At 46.8% G+C, this 18326-nt stretch overlaps 1 protein-coding gene across 2 annotated transcripts; it reads right to left on the reverse strand.

The window, feature by feature from the left end:
• Positions 1 to 7706: 7706 nt before the first annotated feature.
• Positions 7707 to 13537, reverse strand: LOC125724981 (transmembrane protein 47-like). Of its 2 annotated transcripts, none has more exons than XM_049001485.1 (4): positions 13362 to 13537; positions 12531 to 12914; positions 10528 to 10668; positions 7707 to 8330 (listed from the first exon to the last, which is right to left on the reverse strand). In XM_049001485.1, exons 2-4 carry the CDS (start codon positions 12724 to 12726, stop codon positions 8149 to 8151), a joined length of 519 nt encoding a protein of 172 aa, XP_048857442.1. In that variant the 5' UTR covers positions 12727 to 12914; positions 13362 to 13537; the 3' UTR covers positions 7707 to 8148. The 2 variants fall into 2 exon arrangements, with proteins under 2 accessions (XP_048857442.1, XP_048857443.1); XM_049001486.1 differs by lacking the exon at positions 13362 to 13537 and adding an exon at positions 13054 to 13226.
• Between the last annotated feature and the right edge of the window lie 4789 nt (positions 13538 to 18326).

Below are 18326 nucleotides of genomic sequence, written 5' to 3' on the forward strand. Positions count from 1 at the left end.
AGCTTTATATCCGATCACAATCGCACTGAGCTCAACAACATATATAAGTACCATTGTATGTCAGCTGTTCATCCTTTAGCAGAACATAAAACGTGTTATTGTGTGAGTAGGTATCTATATGACGACATACAGCCGTGAAAAAATTCAGACCACTCCATATTTTTAAACAGATCTGCATTTTTTTAGTCCTGGTTTAATTGTGGTAAAGCTGGCAGAAGGTTGTACTGTGAGTCAGGCTGCTTCCAGACTCCACATTTCTAAGACAGCAGTACACAAGGACAGGGTGAAGCAGGAGATACTGGGAACGACCAGAAACCAGCCAAGTAAAGGGCGGAAGCGACTTTCTAATGCCAGAGATTAATGTGAACTTATCCGACAGTTTGTCATCAATCGTAGCATGACATCAAGTGACCTTCAAAAGGAATGGGAAACATTAAGTGCAGGTGTGACGTGCACTGATAGGACAGTTCGTATCAGGCTGCTAGAAGCAGGACTGAAGTCCCGTAAAGCAACGAAGAAGCCCTTCATTAATGAGAAACAGAGAAGAACCAGGCTGCAGTTTGCAAATATATACAGATGCACACCCATAAATTGAGAAATGAGTGAAACAAAAAACTGTGTTGTGTTTTTCTTTTTTTTTTTTTTTTTTGTATTTTTTCCCGCAGCTGTGAAATGCCCTCCTTGGATGTCATATCCAGAAGCTTCCTCCCTTGATTTTGTCAAAGATTAGATTAGATTGTAAATGTCACGTGACCACCACATATTTATTTTTACGTGTTTATTCTGTGGTTGTAACCTATTAAAAATAGCCTGGCAGTCCCATTCCGCAGGCCTATAATAAAGTTATTAAAGAAATGACCAAGCCTTCAGTTGTGCAATAACTGCAAAATAGTCCTGGGAAGTAACTGATTTAGCTGCAGGCTGTGGCGGTGGACAAATAAAAAAACATTGATTCCAGCACTCATGCGTGTCAGTTATGGTGTCCTTGTGCTATATCATGTAGCTATGGAAGAAAGCAAGGATGGGACAGAAATGACCAGAAAATGTCCTTATGAAACCTGTCTAAGTTACTTCAATAAAGAAGGAGTTCTTCATGTCCCTGGCTCAAAGAAATGCCATTGCGGCAAAGTCTGTCGTCCCAAAGGACACCCGTCCCGAGGGGGATGAAATGTCACATTCGGGCACTGAGACGGCCACCCGTGGCTTCCAAGGACCCCTGCTGCCAATCGAAGCAGACTCGTCTCATTAGACCGTCATGCTTGATAGCGCCATCGCAGACCGCGCCCGCGGGGAGACTCGGCGGAGGTCGAGCAGTCGTGTCCGGCGCCGTTCCCGGGCTGCCGCGACACCACCTGTGATACTCGTTAGCTGGATCGGCACCTGGAGGCGCGTTTGACAGTGCCGATGTTTCCATTTCAGTCACACCGGCGTATTCCTGTATAAAAAGCACACAACGTTTGCCTTATCATACGGCCAAATTACCCGTTTATATGCTGAAAGTCGCCCTGGACAATTCTGCTTTCCATTTCCCAACAGGTTGGAGAAGTATAATTATATTTATCCCCACGGCCTTGGTAGCAACACAAGATCGTCGATTCCTTACGTCTAATAAATAACGGAGTAAGAAAAATGGTGTAACACTATCTCAAATGGGAATAAACTATTCCTGCCTCGCCCTGTACCAGCAAATCCTTCTACCTCTTTTGTTCAGTACCATCAGCCTCTCCAGTCTGGCTACCGCTTGAAATGACACATTTTCATGGGCTATAACCCAGTCGCCCCTGCAGACTGATGGCAACAGTAACGGCTCTGGGATCTTGCGGAGCGAATTCGCTGAGTCTAGATCTCAGTGTCGGTACAGTACTTTTTAAATAGACTAGTTTCCTGGTTGACTCTGAAAATTTATTTGTACGTTAATGTCAATAACTGACGGTCTTATCCAGAACGTCTTACATGACCATGGTGACAGAATATAATGTGAGACATTTTTAAAACTAAACTCAGGGTATCGAACCTATATGTGTTTGGGAGTATACTTTCTATAAATGTAAACTGGTCGTTATTAATTATTGTCCCCAACCCATTCACCACCCTTCAGCAGAGCTGGAATAGGGAGCGTCCGCCGACCAAGTCCACCCTCCTCATCATTTTAGCCCAGGGCCACAAAAACACTTGTGCGGAGCTCCACGATACTTTCCTCCCTTCGCCATTAGGGGGCAGTAACGGGCCAAACCTGGGCATAATAGTACAGCGGGCAGCCCCGATAACAGAGCCTTGGCAGAGCCAGGTTGTTTCCCTCATATCGATCAGCTACTAAAAATGTTAGCGTCGGCACAGTATTAACAAACCTATGTTCACCGAAAAGCACCATCCACAACAATTAGGCTCCTGTTCATAACATGGCACGATATAGATCTATGTTCGTGTTTAGGATATTTTACTCGAAACGGTCCATTTCAGATTAAATACACAAGACTATTCTAATAACTAGTACTGACGCACAAGACATTTTCCCAAAAGGCTCTTCTGAATATAAATGCCAGTGATATGCTGGATGTGAAAATCAACACACGACAAACACAAACCGCAATTTAACGCCATTTAAGCAGGGAATATGTGGGGTCTTTTCTTACTGAAGTTTTTTTTTTTCTAATTCATTTTCTATCTTTAAAATTCCGATTGGCATTAAAAGGTCAGCATCACAATGTGCGGAAGCACCAGAGCGCACGAAGCCGCGGTGAGGCGATAAGACCCGGTGATAAGAGCCAGACGCGGCTCCTGGGAAGTAACAGGCCCTCGGTCGCTCCGTGGCATGCAGGTGGAGGCGAAAAGAAAAACAGCGCATATTTCAGCAGAATAATACGACCTACCTGACATAGAGGAGTGCCGCATGGGGGTGCCGTGGGAATGCCAATCGCATGGCTTTTAACGGTTGGCAAAGAGCCAACCATACCTGCATTCATCTGGTCACATTAGGTAATTTTTTTATTTTGTGTTCATCCATCCATCCATCCTTGGCACTAGGTACGCGTACATTCTGAACTGGATTCCAGTCCATTGCAGGAGATACGCGCCCACGCGCGCACACACACACACAATTTAGAGACTATAACGGTAAACCTTTAATGGCTGATGATGGACACCGTGGACTCCCATAAAATATATTATAAGTGTATGTGTATGTATGTTTCCGGGACAGATTTACATTCGTGTAGCATATATTGTTTGTTGCCTATTTAAATATTTAAATCATTTATCATCAGAAAACATTTAATATTAAAATTAAATGATGCTTCATTCTCGTGCTCATCAGATTAGGTTTTATAAAGAAGCTGTTTTGCATGCACTTAATATTCAGAATGTGAGTGTCATATTTACCGCATTTAACGAAACAATCGACCAGTCTGCTGTCTGTTTATGGAGCTCTGTCCACAGTCAGCAGGTACTGCTCCTTGCATACTAATTGGACCCGCCGAGTGGAATACGGCTGAACCTTGGTGTGGACCTACAACGGAGGAATTCAAGAGGCGCACAGCTGGACTCAGCACCTACCGGCGATCGGAGGACACGTCAGAGCCTATGGTCGTGGGAAAATGGCACACGGACATTTGGACAGGCGGTTTGGTTTCTGGATAGCTGAATCAGAACGAGGTTTACTGGCCGTGTAAGTTAATGATTTGGTGGAATTTGGCTGGGTGTGGTGCTCACTGTGACTTCACCTCTGCCTGCAGTGTGAGCCGACACACACACACACACAGACACACACAAACAGACACACACACACACACACAAACAGACATACACACACACACAGACAGACACACACACACAAACAGACACACACAGACACAGAGACACACATACACAGACATGATTAATCTGGACAGCGTATCTTTGTATTGTCAGAGAACGCACCAACCCCATATAGGCAGAGCCATGCAGCCCCACGCCACATTTTAGGGAGATTCAAGGGCTTCCTGCTCCTACCTGTGCCATGTGTTTGTTTTACCGATCCTGCTGGGCAAAGAGGCGGAAGTGAGACATTCAAGGTCACAGAAACAGGTGGTCAGCTCTCAGAGCTCTCCAGGGAAGCTGACAAACAGATAAAAGGTGTGCGGGCAAGGCCACTGGCCCTCCCCAAGCAGACATGAGGAGGACGCGAGCGTTTTCACACACACACACACACACGCACACAGCTCTGGCAGTCACCCACTGACAGCCCAGGAAGGGTTTGCTCTCCAGCTGGACAAGAAACGACGGCATCTTCACAAAAACAGGCACATCTGTAGATCACAGAGTGCTGATTCAGATAATAACATGACAGGAGATAAATCTGCGAGAGACCGCTGACCTGCAGAGCCCGTTTGATTGGTAAGGCCTCACGCTCTGGAGCTACAGCTGTGGCTACGTCCTGCCAGACATGCCAGAGCACAAAGGCTGGTGATGAGCTGTTCCGGACTTGGATAAATAAAGGAATGATGAGGAATGTCGCTAAAGTCCTCCGAATGCTTTTGCAAGCACTGCAGTGACTCATACTGCCTTGACTGTTGTCACCTTCCTTTACTTCATAAATACAGACCTATTTCAGGTGCTTTATATTCCGCGTCACCATGCCAACCGCCGCCATGAAGTGCCTGCATGCTGGTGTGTGCTGGGGAGTGTGAGCATGTAAAACTAATGTAGTCATCGCAAAAACAGTCGTCACAAAAACAGTCGTCACAAAAACAGTCGTTACAAAAGCAGTCGTCACAAAAGCAGTCATGGTAAGTTCTGCTATCGCAATCCCATCATCACAAATGCAGTCGTACCAAATGCAGTCATTGCAAATGCAGTCATCGTACACATAGCTGTAACAAACGCAGTCATCACAAATGCAGTCATCGCAAACACAGTTGTCACAAATGCACTTGTGGCAAAAGCAGTCATTGCAAATGCAGTCATCGTACACGTAGCTGTAACAAATGCAGTCATCACAAATGCAGTCATCGCAAAAACAGTCATTGCAAACACAGTTGTCACAAATGCACTTGTGGCAAATGCAGTCATCGCAAATGCAGTCATCGTAAACATAGCTGTAACAAACGCAGTCATCACAAATGCAGTCATCGCAAAAACAGTCATTGCAAACACAGTCGTCACAAATGCATTTGTCACAAACACAGCTGTCGTAAATGCAGTCATCGCAAATACAGCCGTCACAAATGCACTTGTGGCAAATGCAGTCATTGCAAATGCAGTCATCGTACACGTAGCTGTAACAAATGCAGTCATCGCAAACACAGTTGTCACAAATGCATTTGTCACAAACACAGCTGTCGTAAATGCAGTCATCGCAAATACAGCCGTCACAAATGTATTTGTTGCAAATGTCAAGACGTCTGTTACCATTGTCCAGGAAGAAAAACAGAAGCCCAGAGGCGCCAGGCAAACTGGGGGCCAGTATTGGGTGCACATGCATTCCGCTCTCCCCCCCCTCCCCCCGGCGGCCCTTGTGAAATGTGTCACATGACTGGGGTCTCCTCAGTCATCTCAGGTTAATGTTCAATATCTTAAAGGCAGGAACTTGGAATCAGACATGTGTCAGTGTGTCAACCCCTTGGAGCCAGCGGGCGCTCCATGTGACAGCGCTGCCTGTCTCCTGCCCAGCAGAAGGTAAGGTGGTACGCCGTGCTTTATCCAGTGCACCTGCTGACTATTCTGCATTAATTCGTTGCTTTTAGGAGGTTTTCACATTGTGAAATATAAACATTGTTTGTAACTTAGTGTAATTTGAATACCGTTGCCTTATATGCTTTGAAGTAAACATATATTCATATTATTATCATTGTCATTAGTAGCATAATTGCTTACAAATATTTTTATTCGATAAAACCCTCTCATACGGAATTTTATGGAGGAATCGTTTGCTTTACGGCCCCTTTGTAACAGCAGAGTCGAGGTCGATGTTAATTAATGTGTTTCTCAGGGTTTATTCTGACACCTTGAAGTTATGACCCATTTCGCAGTGCATTCTGGGAAAAGATGTCGGGAATCTGGATTGCGGCTTTGGGGCCAGTCCCAGCCTGGCCTCTGCCCCCGGTGGTCAGTAACTGGATTCTGTCCCTGCGGTGGCCTGTGGAGCAGGGACAGCCCCGTTACTGCCTGCCGGGGGCAGAACATGTACCCCGGAGCTCTGGCGCCGCCCTGGGGGACCTGAACGGCAGCGTTGCTTTCAGACTGTGCTGCTTCATTGCTGATCTCCGTTTGTCTTGGCCATTAAAACAAGTGCCACCCTTCAGTTTGTGTTCATGTTAGCATTTTGCTTAATGTGGCCGCTATGGTAAGAAAAGAGGAATAACCCCCCCCCCCCCCGGGCTTGGTGTCTCAGGGCTGCTAGATCTGTCCAGCTCGACGTCGACAAATGGCCAGGAGAGGTGCTAAGTGATCTCTGGGATGCCCCTCCCCCCCCCGCTACATCTCACCCCCCCAGGACCAAATGCAACTTTCACCCGGGGCGAGCCGAGAATCCTGTGTGAAGCCTAAATGCTGACATTCGGTCTTCTTCTCCTCCCTGCACCCCTGTCCCCTGATTCAGTTTTGTCCTGGGGGGGGGGGGGGACCCTATTGGCATAAGCGAAGCCCTCTTTAGGGGAATTTTTAACCATTAAATAATAAAAATTCAAGAGAATTGAATAAGGATATTCTCATATATACATATCAAACGTGAATTTTGCTTAACATAATATCTGTAACAAAATAGTCAGTCCAGCAGCACAGTCACTGTGCATCCATTACTATTTCTGGAAGTTTCCAACGTCTGAACCTCTCTGTAAAAATTCAGCTGCTTTCTCGCCACTCAGCAGTTATTCGAACCCCACAGAAGTGCCCGCCCCTGCCCCCCCTGCCCCCGCAAAGCCACCCCCTCCCCCCGGGACTTGCAACCGTGCCTGAACGCGTCTCATTCTGACCCAGTTGCAGTGCTGGTTCACGTTCAAGAAGAACGCATCGTACATTTGGCCGCGCCCTCCTTTTTCTGAGGGCGGGGGGGGGGGGGGGGGGGGTCCGGGTGTGTCAGCCACCAGGATTTGGGGGCCGACGGGGCTGTATCTGGTTTATTTAGTTCTCTGCTCATCCTGTCTGAAGAAATCAGAAAGTCGTCTCTATCTACATCGACACCCTGACAGACTGGGAAGAAAAAAAGACCTAATTAAATCCCAGCCGTGGGGAATCTGCCAAATCCAATTTCGGATCAGACCCAAAACGGCAGTACTGAGCTGTCGTCTCCACCAGCCGGGACCACCTTGCAGGTTCTGGCAGGACATCGTGCTGGGGGGTTGGCTGCCTCACCCTCTCCCCACCATGATGCATCCTCTCCCAGCCACGCATTCACCTCCTGTGGGGGGGCCTGCTCCAGGATGTAGCAGGGGTGGATCCTCAAACGTTCCCCGGTTCTGGTTCTGACCCAGAATCAAACCGGGATTAAAACAACTCACAGAGCGTCAGACTGAGTCGATCATCTGCGTTCTACAGATCTGCTCTATTTAAGGTCTTCGGTGCAGCATTACAATTTCGGTTAGGATTGTCTTACTTAAAAGCTCCTTTATAAATAAGTGAAATAAATAACCAGTCTGGAGAGCAGCTGGGGGATTGCTGGAAGATCTACTTACAGAAGAAATATGACATACACTGAAATAAAATCCCTGCAGAAAAATACACTCACACGCACACAGCATCTGAACATTTTATTGTCATTCGCAGGGCGTGTGACAGAAATGAATGGCTGTCGTTCGCACACATCCTTCCATCTGCCCGCCGCCGCTACAGAAACACTGACAGCAGGTGCTGGAGATGAAGGGAAAAGGCTGAAAATATCAGAATTTGCTACGTCAGCTAAGACATTAATGAAAAAATATAGCAGAACAGAAACGCCGCTTGTTGCTGATGGGATTACAGGAACGTCCTGGCTCTTCATCTCGGCCTTCAGTCCCTCCAGCAGCATCTCGGGGGGGGAGGGGGGCAAACCCAGCTCCAGAGTCTCTCTGGTCCTCATCCTCTGTCCTGTGCACTGGGCAGCCACTCACCATAGCTAAGAATAGTGAGCAGACCGGCCCAATCCTTCGGTTGAAAAGGGAGGTGAAATGACACGGGTGCGGCCGCATACAGTACGGCTCAGTAAAGGGGGGCCTCGTACGCGCCCAGCCGGACGCAGAAGAGGACGCCGCCTCCCAGCATGAAGACGGTGGCCCCCCAGGCCACCCCGTAGCCCCAGTTGAACTCGTGGTAGGTTTGCAGGACCGAGCCGTCGATGAACTTGATGGGGTACAGGACCAGCGCGCAGGCTTGGAGGACCACTGTGGAGGGGGAATGGGGAGGGTGGGGTCACAGATTACCGCAAATAGCAACTCTAGTTTAGAAAGTGTATTTAGAGTGGCCACCTGAACTGTAGATACCCCCCCCAGTTACGCTCCAATCAGATCAATCCTTTTTCAGTATTCCCCCGACCACCCTCCAATCAAGTCAACCCTTCTTAGGCATGCCCCCCAAACACCCTCCAATCAGATTAACTGTCCTTAGCCATCAGCAGTTGCCATTCACAGTTGTGCAGTATTGTTTAGTTCATAACAATTCCACAGTGCCTGTGAAGGAGCCACACCGAACTCAGGGCAATCAGCTGGCCAGCAGAGAAAAGGTGTGGAAAAGATTTTAAAAAAAGGCAATCTGCTTATAGTCGCATCTGTAAAATGCGTCATAATGTGAATCACGCCCTGAGACTGCGAATCCTAGGATGAAAATACCAGGTGAGCCTTTTGCCCCCCTGCAGAGCAGTGTGTGTACCCCTCCCTTCCCCCCCCCCAAAGTCAACGCAGAATTTTCACACATCAGCAGGCGTTACAGCCCCCCTCAGAAGTGCAGGGGGGGGGGGCTATCCTCACTGCCATCTGTCTTCCCGGTGTAAAGAAACACATACCAGGCAGCTGTCAGTCAGACACGCGAAAGACATTTCGCTGCAAAACAGCGCGATCAGCCTGAATGTGATAGACAGATAAACTCATAATATTTTTCAGTATAACCATGGATACAGCTGATGCACAGGAATGCGAGTCGGTCAACAGGAACATGCCATTCCTTCGCCCAGGTTTCAAAAGAAATTTTGTCTCTTCCAGCCTGTCAGCACTTTTTAACTGGCCCGGTCTGCCACGCGCCGGTGGGATCAGCACACGTCACTGACTAGCAGTGAGTCACTTGCCGCCGATGTACGTACACTGGTAAAGCCACGGCTGACGGCAGGTGGAAAGACGACCAGCCACAAAAAAAGCGAAGCAAAAATCCTAAATTCAAACCAATTTCCGAACCTCCCATCCTGCATCAGATCCAACATGAAAGTAAAACACTTCGGAGTAACTAAAGCGAGGCCGAGTGTGATTTCTTGATGTCCGGCTCATTTAAGCTACCAGGATTTGCATCTGTCTCTCGAGCTGTACTGGGCGGGAGGAGATGCGGGAAAGTTACACGGCAGAAGCGAATCTCTCGGGGGAGAGAGCGAAACAAGATACTGCTTCCACACCGAAACACCTTGAAGGAAGAATCGGCACCTGCCTTTCAGTGGGGATGCCATTCGCTCTGGGGCGATTGGTCACCCGTCATCTTCGGCGTGACCAGACAACAAGGGCAACGTTAAACTATTCCCAAGGAGTAAAGTGAGCTGTCAATTGACTCAAGATCGGGGCATTATGAATTGTTAGCAACTCAATTTCAGCTACGGCCTCAGCAGAGTTACACCGAGACACTAATTCCTTCACTCTGTAGAGGGGAAAAGTCCAACCATCCTTTTTCCAAACCGCTTATCCTACTGGGTCGCGGGGGGTCCGGAGCCTATCCCGGAAGCAATGGGCAGGAGGCTGGGAACAACCCAGGATGGGGGGGCAGCCCATCGCAGGGCACACTCACACACCATTCACTCGCACATGCACACCTATGGGCAATCGAGCAACTCCAATTAGCCTCAGCATGTTTTTGGACTGTGGGGGGGAAACCGGAGTACCCGGAGGAAACCCCACGACGACATGGGGAGAACATGCAAACTCCACACACGTGACCCAGGCAGAGACTTGAACCCGGGTCCCAGAGGTGTGAGGCAACAGTGCTAACCACTGCACCACCATGCCGCCAAGGGGAAAAGTGACCAGCATAATTGTCAGCACTCAGTGAGCCTTGTCTGACCCTCCTACGACAGGTAATTAGGGTCTTTCATTAAGTGACACTTCAATTAATATGCAGAACGAGAAGCCATGCTGATGTGATGGCAGCTTAGGACAGCAGACCCTTTGCTCGTGTCAGACGTCACGCTCCTTGTAAGACATCTGCTTTCCACACCTCAGCAGATCCGTTGGCTCTGTCTCTAACCCCTCAGGAGAAGGTACGCCGTGCTCATTAAGCCTGGCACAATGAAGCTGGAGACCAGGGCTGCGGTGACACTGTGCAGGAATGTTGGCAAGCTCAAGGAGCATGAAGAGAACTAAAGACAAAGATAACGGGCAGAGGCCTTGCCTGCGGTGAAGAGGAAGACGGCCGCCGTGCGACAGCACTTCCTGCGAGTGCCCCGACACAGCGAGATCAGGGCGACGATGAAGGCCGACAGGGTCATCGCAGATGCCGCCAGGAGCAGCACCAGGGTGGCCACCTGCCAGTCTGCGAAAGAACATGCGGACAACATGAAGTCACAGCCACGCTGACCACCTTCGTTACACCAGCGACGGCACTTAAATGCCCACGATCGGCGACCCGGCGATATATATAGCTCTCGGTCAGAGAACCTCGTTCCACGCTGGTCTCCATGATCGCTGTGTATCAGACCTTCCTGAAACGCGCAGCATCCCGTCTCTAAGGCTCAGCTATCGACCCTCCTCTGTACCTCCTTTCTCCTGGCGGATTGATGCCGCACAACAACGTCAACGGCTTCGGTTCCGGACAAACAGGTGTCGCTAATCAAACAGGCACTTTGTCTCCATAAAAAATAGTAATCACGCCGTGTCTGATTCTCCCAGCTCCTCTCGGACCGAGCTCACAGACACCCTGCACCCCCCCCCCCACCCGGAGCCCCCGTTCCGACTCACTTGGTAGTCTAATGGCTCCGGGCTGCCTCCCAGCGCTCCTGGCCAGGTGACTCTCCACGGTAATGATCCCCCTCCTCCCTGCTCCATTTCTCTCATGCAGCATGGCTGGTCCTCTCATTTATTTCAGGTGGGGTGGGGGGTGGGGGGTGAGGGGGGGTTCTTTCAAAGGCAATTGCTGGTTGGCCTCGATGTTCCTGAACATTCTACAGCCACTGAACCCCCAGCCGCCCACCTCACCCCACCCCGCCATTGTTTTGCTGAATGAGTCTATTATTTGCCCTTTCATTGGACACCATGAGAGCGGAAAGTCGTCCCTGGACAGGATTCCTTACACACCTCCCCCCCCTTTCCCAGGATACACCCAGGAGGTCACACCCCTTCCCCAAGGGAAACAGGTAGACAAAACCTGAGGAGGTGACACAGAGAACAGAAAGGACAGTGGGAAGGGAGACGCTCCCTCTGTGGGTAATGGTAGTCTGGGGGCTTTCAGAGACTCCACTAGACCTCATCTACCTGATTCCCTTGGTGGGGGGCAGTCCCCTGTCCCAATGAATGGCAAGGGAACTCCACTGGATGAAACTGAGGGGCAGCCCCGTCCTCATTCCATATTAAACGAGGACATGTGACTCTATGTCGTCACATCAGGACAGTGCCGTCATTCTGTTCAACAGCAATGTCTGTTCTGATTACGTTATAATTTAACATAAAAAAATGCAGCTGGTGAGTGTGACACTATTTATAAGCTCCATTGAGGACTCGGACAGTTGTTTGGGGGTAAACAGGATAAATGCTTAGTTCCTCGTACATAAAGGCAGCACTCCGTTTAATCTCAAATTCCATAAATTAAATCCGGTGGAAAGCTTAATCCCTCCCGGTTCTCGTTTGTAAACACGCAGGATCGGCATCGCGTTTGACGCAACTGAGCGCTGATCCGATTAAGTATGAAACTGGATCGGTGTTTGTGGGAATTCAGGACCCCGTGCAAATCGGGACATCGTCGAAGCAGAAGCTGCGAAACAAGAAAGACGCTAGAAATATCGCTGTTGGACTTCTTTGCGGGTTAATTCACGCTAGAACTGGTTAATTCGCTTTAGAACGAAATACTAAAATCCACAAAACCATTAGATCAAAGGTATATTAAATAAAACAGGTTTAGCGTCTTCTGTAACCGAGTAAATCTTTAGCAAACCTTTATGCAAGAAAAACAAAAGTTTGTTCGATGACTAACTGAAGCTGACACGTAAATAATCTGCATATTACTGACAATCTCATGGTAACACCTAGGCTACACAGGCTAATTTTCGAATCCAGTGCAACAATAAAAGGAATCAGCTATAAGGGAATTGCAACAACCAGACTGAAGTCTGGTCAATAAGGTATTATCTAGAGCAATATTAACTAGGAGTGAGGTGTGCGATTTGGAGATGAGCGCTTTACCGGATCTGAGCGTGGAGGTGCAGCGCCAGGCGGACGCGGCTCTCCTGCAGGACTCCCACAGCGACAGCGAGAAGCTCTCGGCGGTCACCCAGGAGGGGCTCCAGAGAGCCACGGCGTCCAGACACAGGGCGAGGAAAGCGCAAAACAGCGCGATCAACCTGAACGGGCGCGCCACGTACGCCTCCTCTGCCGACATGTTCAGATTAGAAAGAGTGAAAAAAAACTCCCTCTTTTCGGTAGTTTGGGAAAAGACTTAAATCGGACCGGTCCTCTGCTCTTAAAGTTGAGCTGGGTGGCACGGTGACATGAGGCCGGACTGAGCGCGGTGCAGGAGCATCCTCCGAGCGCCGGGAGGAGAAGTTTCTGTGCGCCGCCAATAGGACCCTGCAAGAAAAAGGAGGTTTGTCCACGCTTTGATTGTCTCAGTACTATAGCGAGTATCATGTAACACTCTAATACAGCGAAATGTCTTTTTTTCTAATAAAAAAAAATCAAAGCACAGAAAAGGCGAGCCAGTATTTACTTGAAAATTAATCTCTCTCGGACGATGTCGATTAATCGGGTGAATCCTGTATTGAAACAACCGAATAATCATCAATAAACTTGCGGCATTATAGGTCAGCGCTTGGAACGGATTTGACCTTAATGCCAGTGGCATTAATTAACAACACGAAACCACAACAAACAGCCAGATGATAATTTAGAAAGCAAGGACATAAACGATGTGCTGAGACGCCTGCCAGTCTATAGCCTCCGTTTTCTCCTGGGATGAGCCGGTGTTCTGTCCAAAATACTCCAAAGTACGTTCTGAAACGCATGACCGTTACTTACTGCTTAGTCGCCCTTTGTGCCCAGTGATTTCCAATGATTCGGCGGTTAACTGAACATTATTAATCACAAAGCTCGAGACTAAGTGAAACAGGCGTTCGTGACCTTTAGAACTAACAGGTACGTCTTTGAACAAACATTATCCATTTGGCTGCTGCTTCTTTAAATGTCAGCAAGGGAAATAAACGCAGGACAGCAAAGCACCCAGAGAGACTTGCCCTGGGTCCTCCTCCCCCCTGTGGGATCAAAGGCAAGTTACACGATGCTGTAAACGGATGGGGAATCGATGTGCGTTAGCTTGTGGTCTTTCTAAAATGTTTGGGATGTAAATATTTAAACCTGTACTTTAACATTTATAGAGTGTTATAGTGCACACACACAGAACATAATGGTCGCTAAATTCAATAATCGCGGTAATACACATAAAACGGGTTAAAAATGTACTGTTGCTTGTCACTGGGGCTGTACCCACAAGAGTCTCCCAATTGTAGCCTTAGCTGTAGGCTAATGTACCTTTCACGGTACAGACATGGACTCCAAGGAACATTTCTGTACCATTGATGGTACATTAATGCTGTTTGTACCTTTGGTATTTTCCGCTTCTGTACCTTAAAAGGTACAATAACAGGGATACAGCCCCAGTGACAAGCAAAGTTTTTACCGTTTTTTTCTGAGAGTCTATTTAGTCGTGGGAGTGAAGAGGGACCAACTGGGACAAATTCAAATCTGACAGCCATTTTTGTAGAAGAAAGACACTGTGACCTAAATATGTAACGTTTCAGTAAAATGAGCTCGCACGAAGACACTGCAGATTGAACTGGAAGTGAAACACGCGGGGTCTGGAAGTCCTTGAAACATCTGAAGTTATGCTTTTTGATTATGTGCCGGTATTTTGCCTAAACAGTAGATTGGTGCTGTGTAGCCACATTTCACAGATGGTAACAGAAGTCTGCTCAGAACGTGTAGCATATTATTTTCACTTCTGTCAGATTAACTCGTTTACGGACAGATTTGCAGAGGAACGGTAATAAATGATTACATCTAAATGCTTGTTCTGTATATATACTACGTCAAAAAAAAAAAACAGCCACCTCGTTTATAAAGCAATATGCCCTTATTTATGCTTTTATCAGATCGGATGGTGTCCACAAGCAACGACACCTGGATTTCAAAGATCCGATTAACTTGGACAAAACTCTGGGGCCAGTTCACTCCGCATCACATTATTGACGTCCGTATTGACTTTCCGATAGAAGCGTGAAAACGTAAAGGTTCTGCTCAGCCCTATAGAATATGGTAACCTAATGCGTCACCGTACATTAGGTATCGGATCCATGCAAAGATTGTGTTGGGAAAAAAGCACGTATTTGATTCTGAAAAGCACACCTTCGTCTAATATTTAAGGTCTGGTAAGCATAATCTATTTGCCGGCGTAACAATATTGAACAGGCACAAAACCAACCCGCTAAGTCATTTGTCTCAGCACCCCCTCCCCACCCCCAAAGACACCCGCCATACACACAAACACACACACACACACACACACACACACACACACGTTGTCGTACATATCAAAATGGAGACCTTCCATTAATTTCTATGGGAAATACCCTAATATTAATCAAACCCTTAAGCCCCCCTACCCAGCTCCAACCTTAACCATAAATAAAATACAAAACTTTTGGCATTTTCACTTTTTTGATTGCATTCACTGATTTTTAATAAAATTGAGATTATCCAAATAGGAACCTGAAAAAATGTCCCCAAAAATTTCAAAGAAAGTTTCAAGTTTTTTCCACAATTTGAGGACATTTTGGTCCCCAAATGTTATCTAGAAAAACCCACCCACAGAGAGATAGAGAGCGCCCGAGAAAGACATACTAATAAGTACACAGAAATGCATTCATGGCGCGCGCACTTGTAAACAACGGAATACATGCACGCGGGAATACATATTCTGCTATATCAGTGGCACTATTGCGCTAGTTTTCTTTGCAGCTTCCAAACTCCCACGCCGAACATCAATAAGGGGAACACTTTTCATTATCTTCTGTTCTCCAGTCTATTGGTTTTCGCACCGAGGTCCCATGCAGGTGCTTCGACCCTCAAAATACGAACTTTGCACAACCAAGGCAGAATGCACCTGAACGGCCGGTGAGGACAGTGTGTGGGAAAACGGTTTAAAAGTGCACTTGCAAGACAGAACCAAATCAAGCATTAAAAACCTATAAAATTTGTATATAGTGCATTGTAATTCTGTATAAAATTCATGGAAGTGTTTTTTTTTTTGACGGAACCCAAATTTATAAATTCTTGCACTGTGTATTTTAGAAACCATTCATTAGATATTTTACGTACTTTCTACTCATTATTAAAAAACTTGGTAACCGTTTTAGCCCACGGTCATAAATGAGAACGCGAAAACCTGTATAAATTTTGGTAATTAATTTTCGTTAATACAGAAGACTGCCCCTGTTGGCCATGTAGCAGAACTTCACCAAGAATGGAAAACAAACAAACACTGTTATCCTCTGCAAATTTAATCTTATCCAACTTTTTATCTGATCGACCAGGAGAATGTCAGTGAAATAACACCCTGGACTATCACCTAAACATTTGTATCTTCCGCTGTCAGTTTGCTGTGACTAAGTGATTATGCTAATCTGTGGAGCGGAGCTTGGCGGTAGGCTATTGGCGGCACAGATGATGTTGTGAGGACTTCGCTGAAATTGAAGGTCACCAGAGGTTATTTCTCTCCTGAATTGACAAGGCCGTCTCACAGGTCTTGTAAAAAACTAAAAAATAATTACACTGCTGAGCAATAGGGTCACATGTGGACATGAAGGTTTAAAGGTTGCTGGCGCGTCCTCTGCGTTTGCAAGGGGTTCATGCAATTACACACTGGCCACCCCACCGCTGGAAAACAAAACAATATCAATGACAGCCAGGGACGTATGAGGAAAATCAGAACTAAGAGAAAATAATAAGTGACAGATTCTCTCTTTGTGTTGGCATTTCCCCCAGTTTATCTCGATTCATTTCCGTAAAGCTGAGACGGCCATCGACGTGCCGAATGATAACGCCAATCTCCATGTGAACGCGCATCCTGTCTCGTCGCGAGAAAAGACGGAGCCGAAGGGGTAATCAAAAGGGACTTTAATAAAACTATAAACAGCACAAAATGAAAGAGACCACGGAGGATCAAAACGGTGGTATGAAGAATGAAATACAGGGCAAACTGGGCAGTACACGCGGGCAACACCGTTACACATCTAACAATATATAACGACCGGACTGGGGAACTTAGGACGGGGAGGCACTTAAATACGTCACAGATGAGGGCGCAAACGGGAGACACCTGGGATCATCCACACGGGGGCTGAAACGAGAGGCAGGGTTAAACAAGGGACCGGTGAGGCTCGTTAGAGTCATACAACGGAGAAAACAAAAGGAAATGACTCCGGGGTGTTACACATCCCCTCGGTATAGTTAAACTGCATGGGCAACAGACTTGCGTTTTAAACTGCGCTAAGGACCGCAAGAAGCCGATAAAATGCTACATGAAGTTTTGCATTCTTGAGAATATACATGACTCCTTCCAGCTCCGCAATACTTATAACAATACAAAGAAACATGAAAATGAAGATCTTCTGGAGGGCTGCTTCCAGTGCCCTGAGTAATCTTTTATTCGCTTGAAGCGCGGCTGTCATCTTACTGTACGGTTTTTCTACATGAAAAGAAATTAAAAAGAAAGGAACAACCAATGTAAAGATATTGTGGGAAAACTGAAACGGCAGAATGGTATACAAAGAAGTAGTACGACCCAAGCTTTTGGCTTTCGCTGAATGGATTGAGACCTTCCAACGCACATAGGAAGAAATAATAAAACGCTGACAAACGAGGTCACGAGGCGCCGCTGAAGACTATAGTGACAACTACACTGTAAAGCAGCACACTCTCATAAAAAAGGTGAAAACGTCTACCTTTGCTTATCATTGGGGTTGTACCCTCAAGGGTCTGCCAATTGTACTCCTAGCTGCAAGCAATTGTACCTTTTAAGGTACAGAAAAGGTTTATAAGGAACATTTCTGTACCATTGATGGTGCAATAATGCCGCCTGTACTTTTTGGATGTTCATCAGAGTCCGTTTCTGTACCATAAAATGTCCGATTAAAAGGGTACAGCCCCAGTGACAAGCAAAGGTACAAATTTTTACCTTTTCGTCAATGTGCAGGTCATTTTTACCCAGCATATACCAAACTTCTCAGAAAACATAACCAAAACATCTTTATCTCTCTAGACATGTGTATTAATATAAATTAACTAAGACAACTAAATGATTTTTTTTTTTCACATGGCTTTTTATGTATTACCATTTATAATCGTTTATATACTGTTTTGTATATAGGCCGATGGGATAAACATTAAAATATATATTTACAAAATGGTAATAAGATGTTTTCAAACAGCCAGCGGTGTTGCAGTTGTTCGCAGTGCGCGCGCCAAGACACTTAGAGTATAAAAATATAGGTGTTAAATAAATCACATGGCATGAGGAAGCAGATCTGGTGACGCATCTTACTGGGAGTGACACGAGAGGTGGCCCAATTAGTTCTACAAATTACATACTTGGTATAGCTCATATTTGTGTTTATGTAAACTGAACACGTATATTTAGACAAATATCTTCCCGCCAATAGGGGAGACTTGGACCATATTCATATTTTGCGTGTGTTGTGCGTCTGTGATATCCAGGATTTGTTTAACGCCTCGAGGGTGGGACAGGCTGGGAGCGCATACTAACGGGGAAACGTCGATAGCCTCCCGATTTTATACATGGAATGTCGGGAAGCATCGTGAAGATATCGACTGGAAGGTCCTCCGATGCCGGGGTTTTCACCCCCTTCGAGGCTAGCGATGTGCAGCTAAATAAAGAAACCATCGGCACGGAGCTCAGACAGCAGCGAG

This window comes from Brienomyrus brachyistius, unplaced genomic scaffold (genome assembly GCF_023856365.1).
Source record: "Brienomyrus brachyistius isolate T26 unplaced genomic scaffold, BBRACH_0.4 scaffold58, whole genome shotgun sequence".
In the NCBI taxonomy this organism is placed as follows: domain Eukaryota; kingdom Metazoa; phylum Chordata; class Actinopteri; order Osteoglossiformes; family Mormyridae; genus Brienomyrus; species Brienomyrus brachyistius.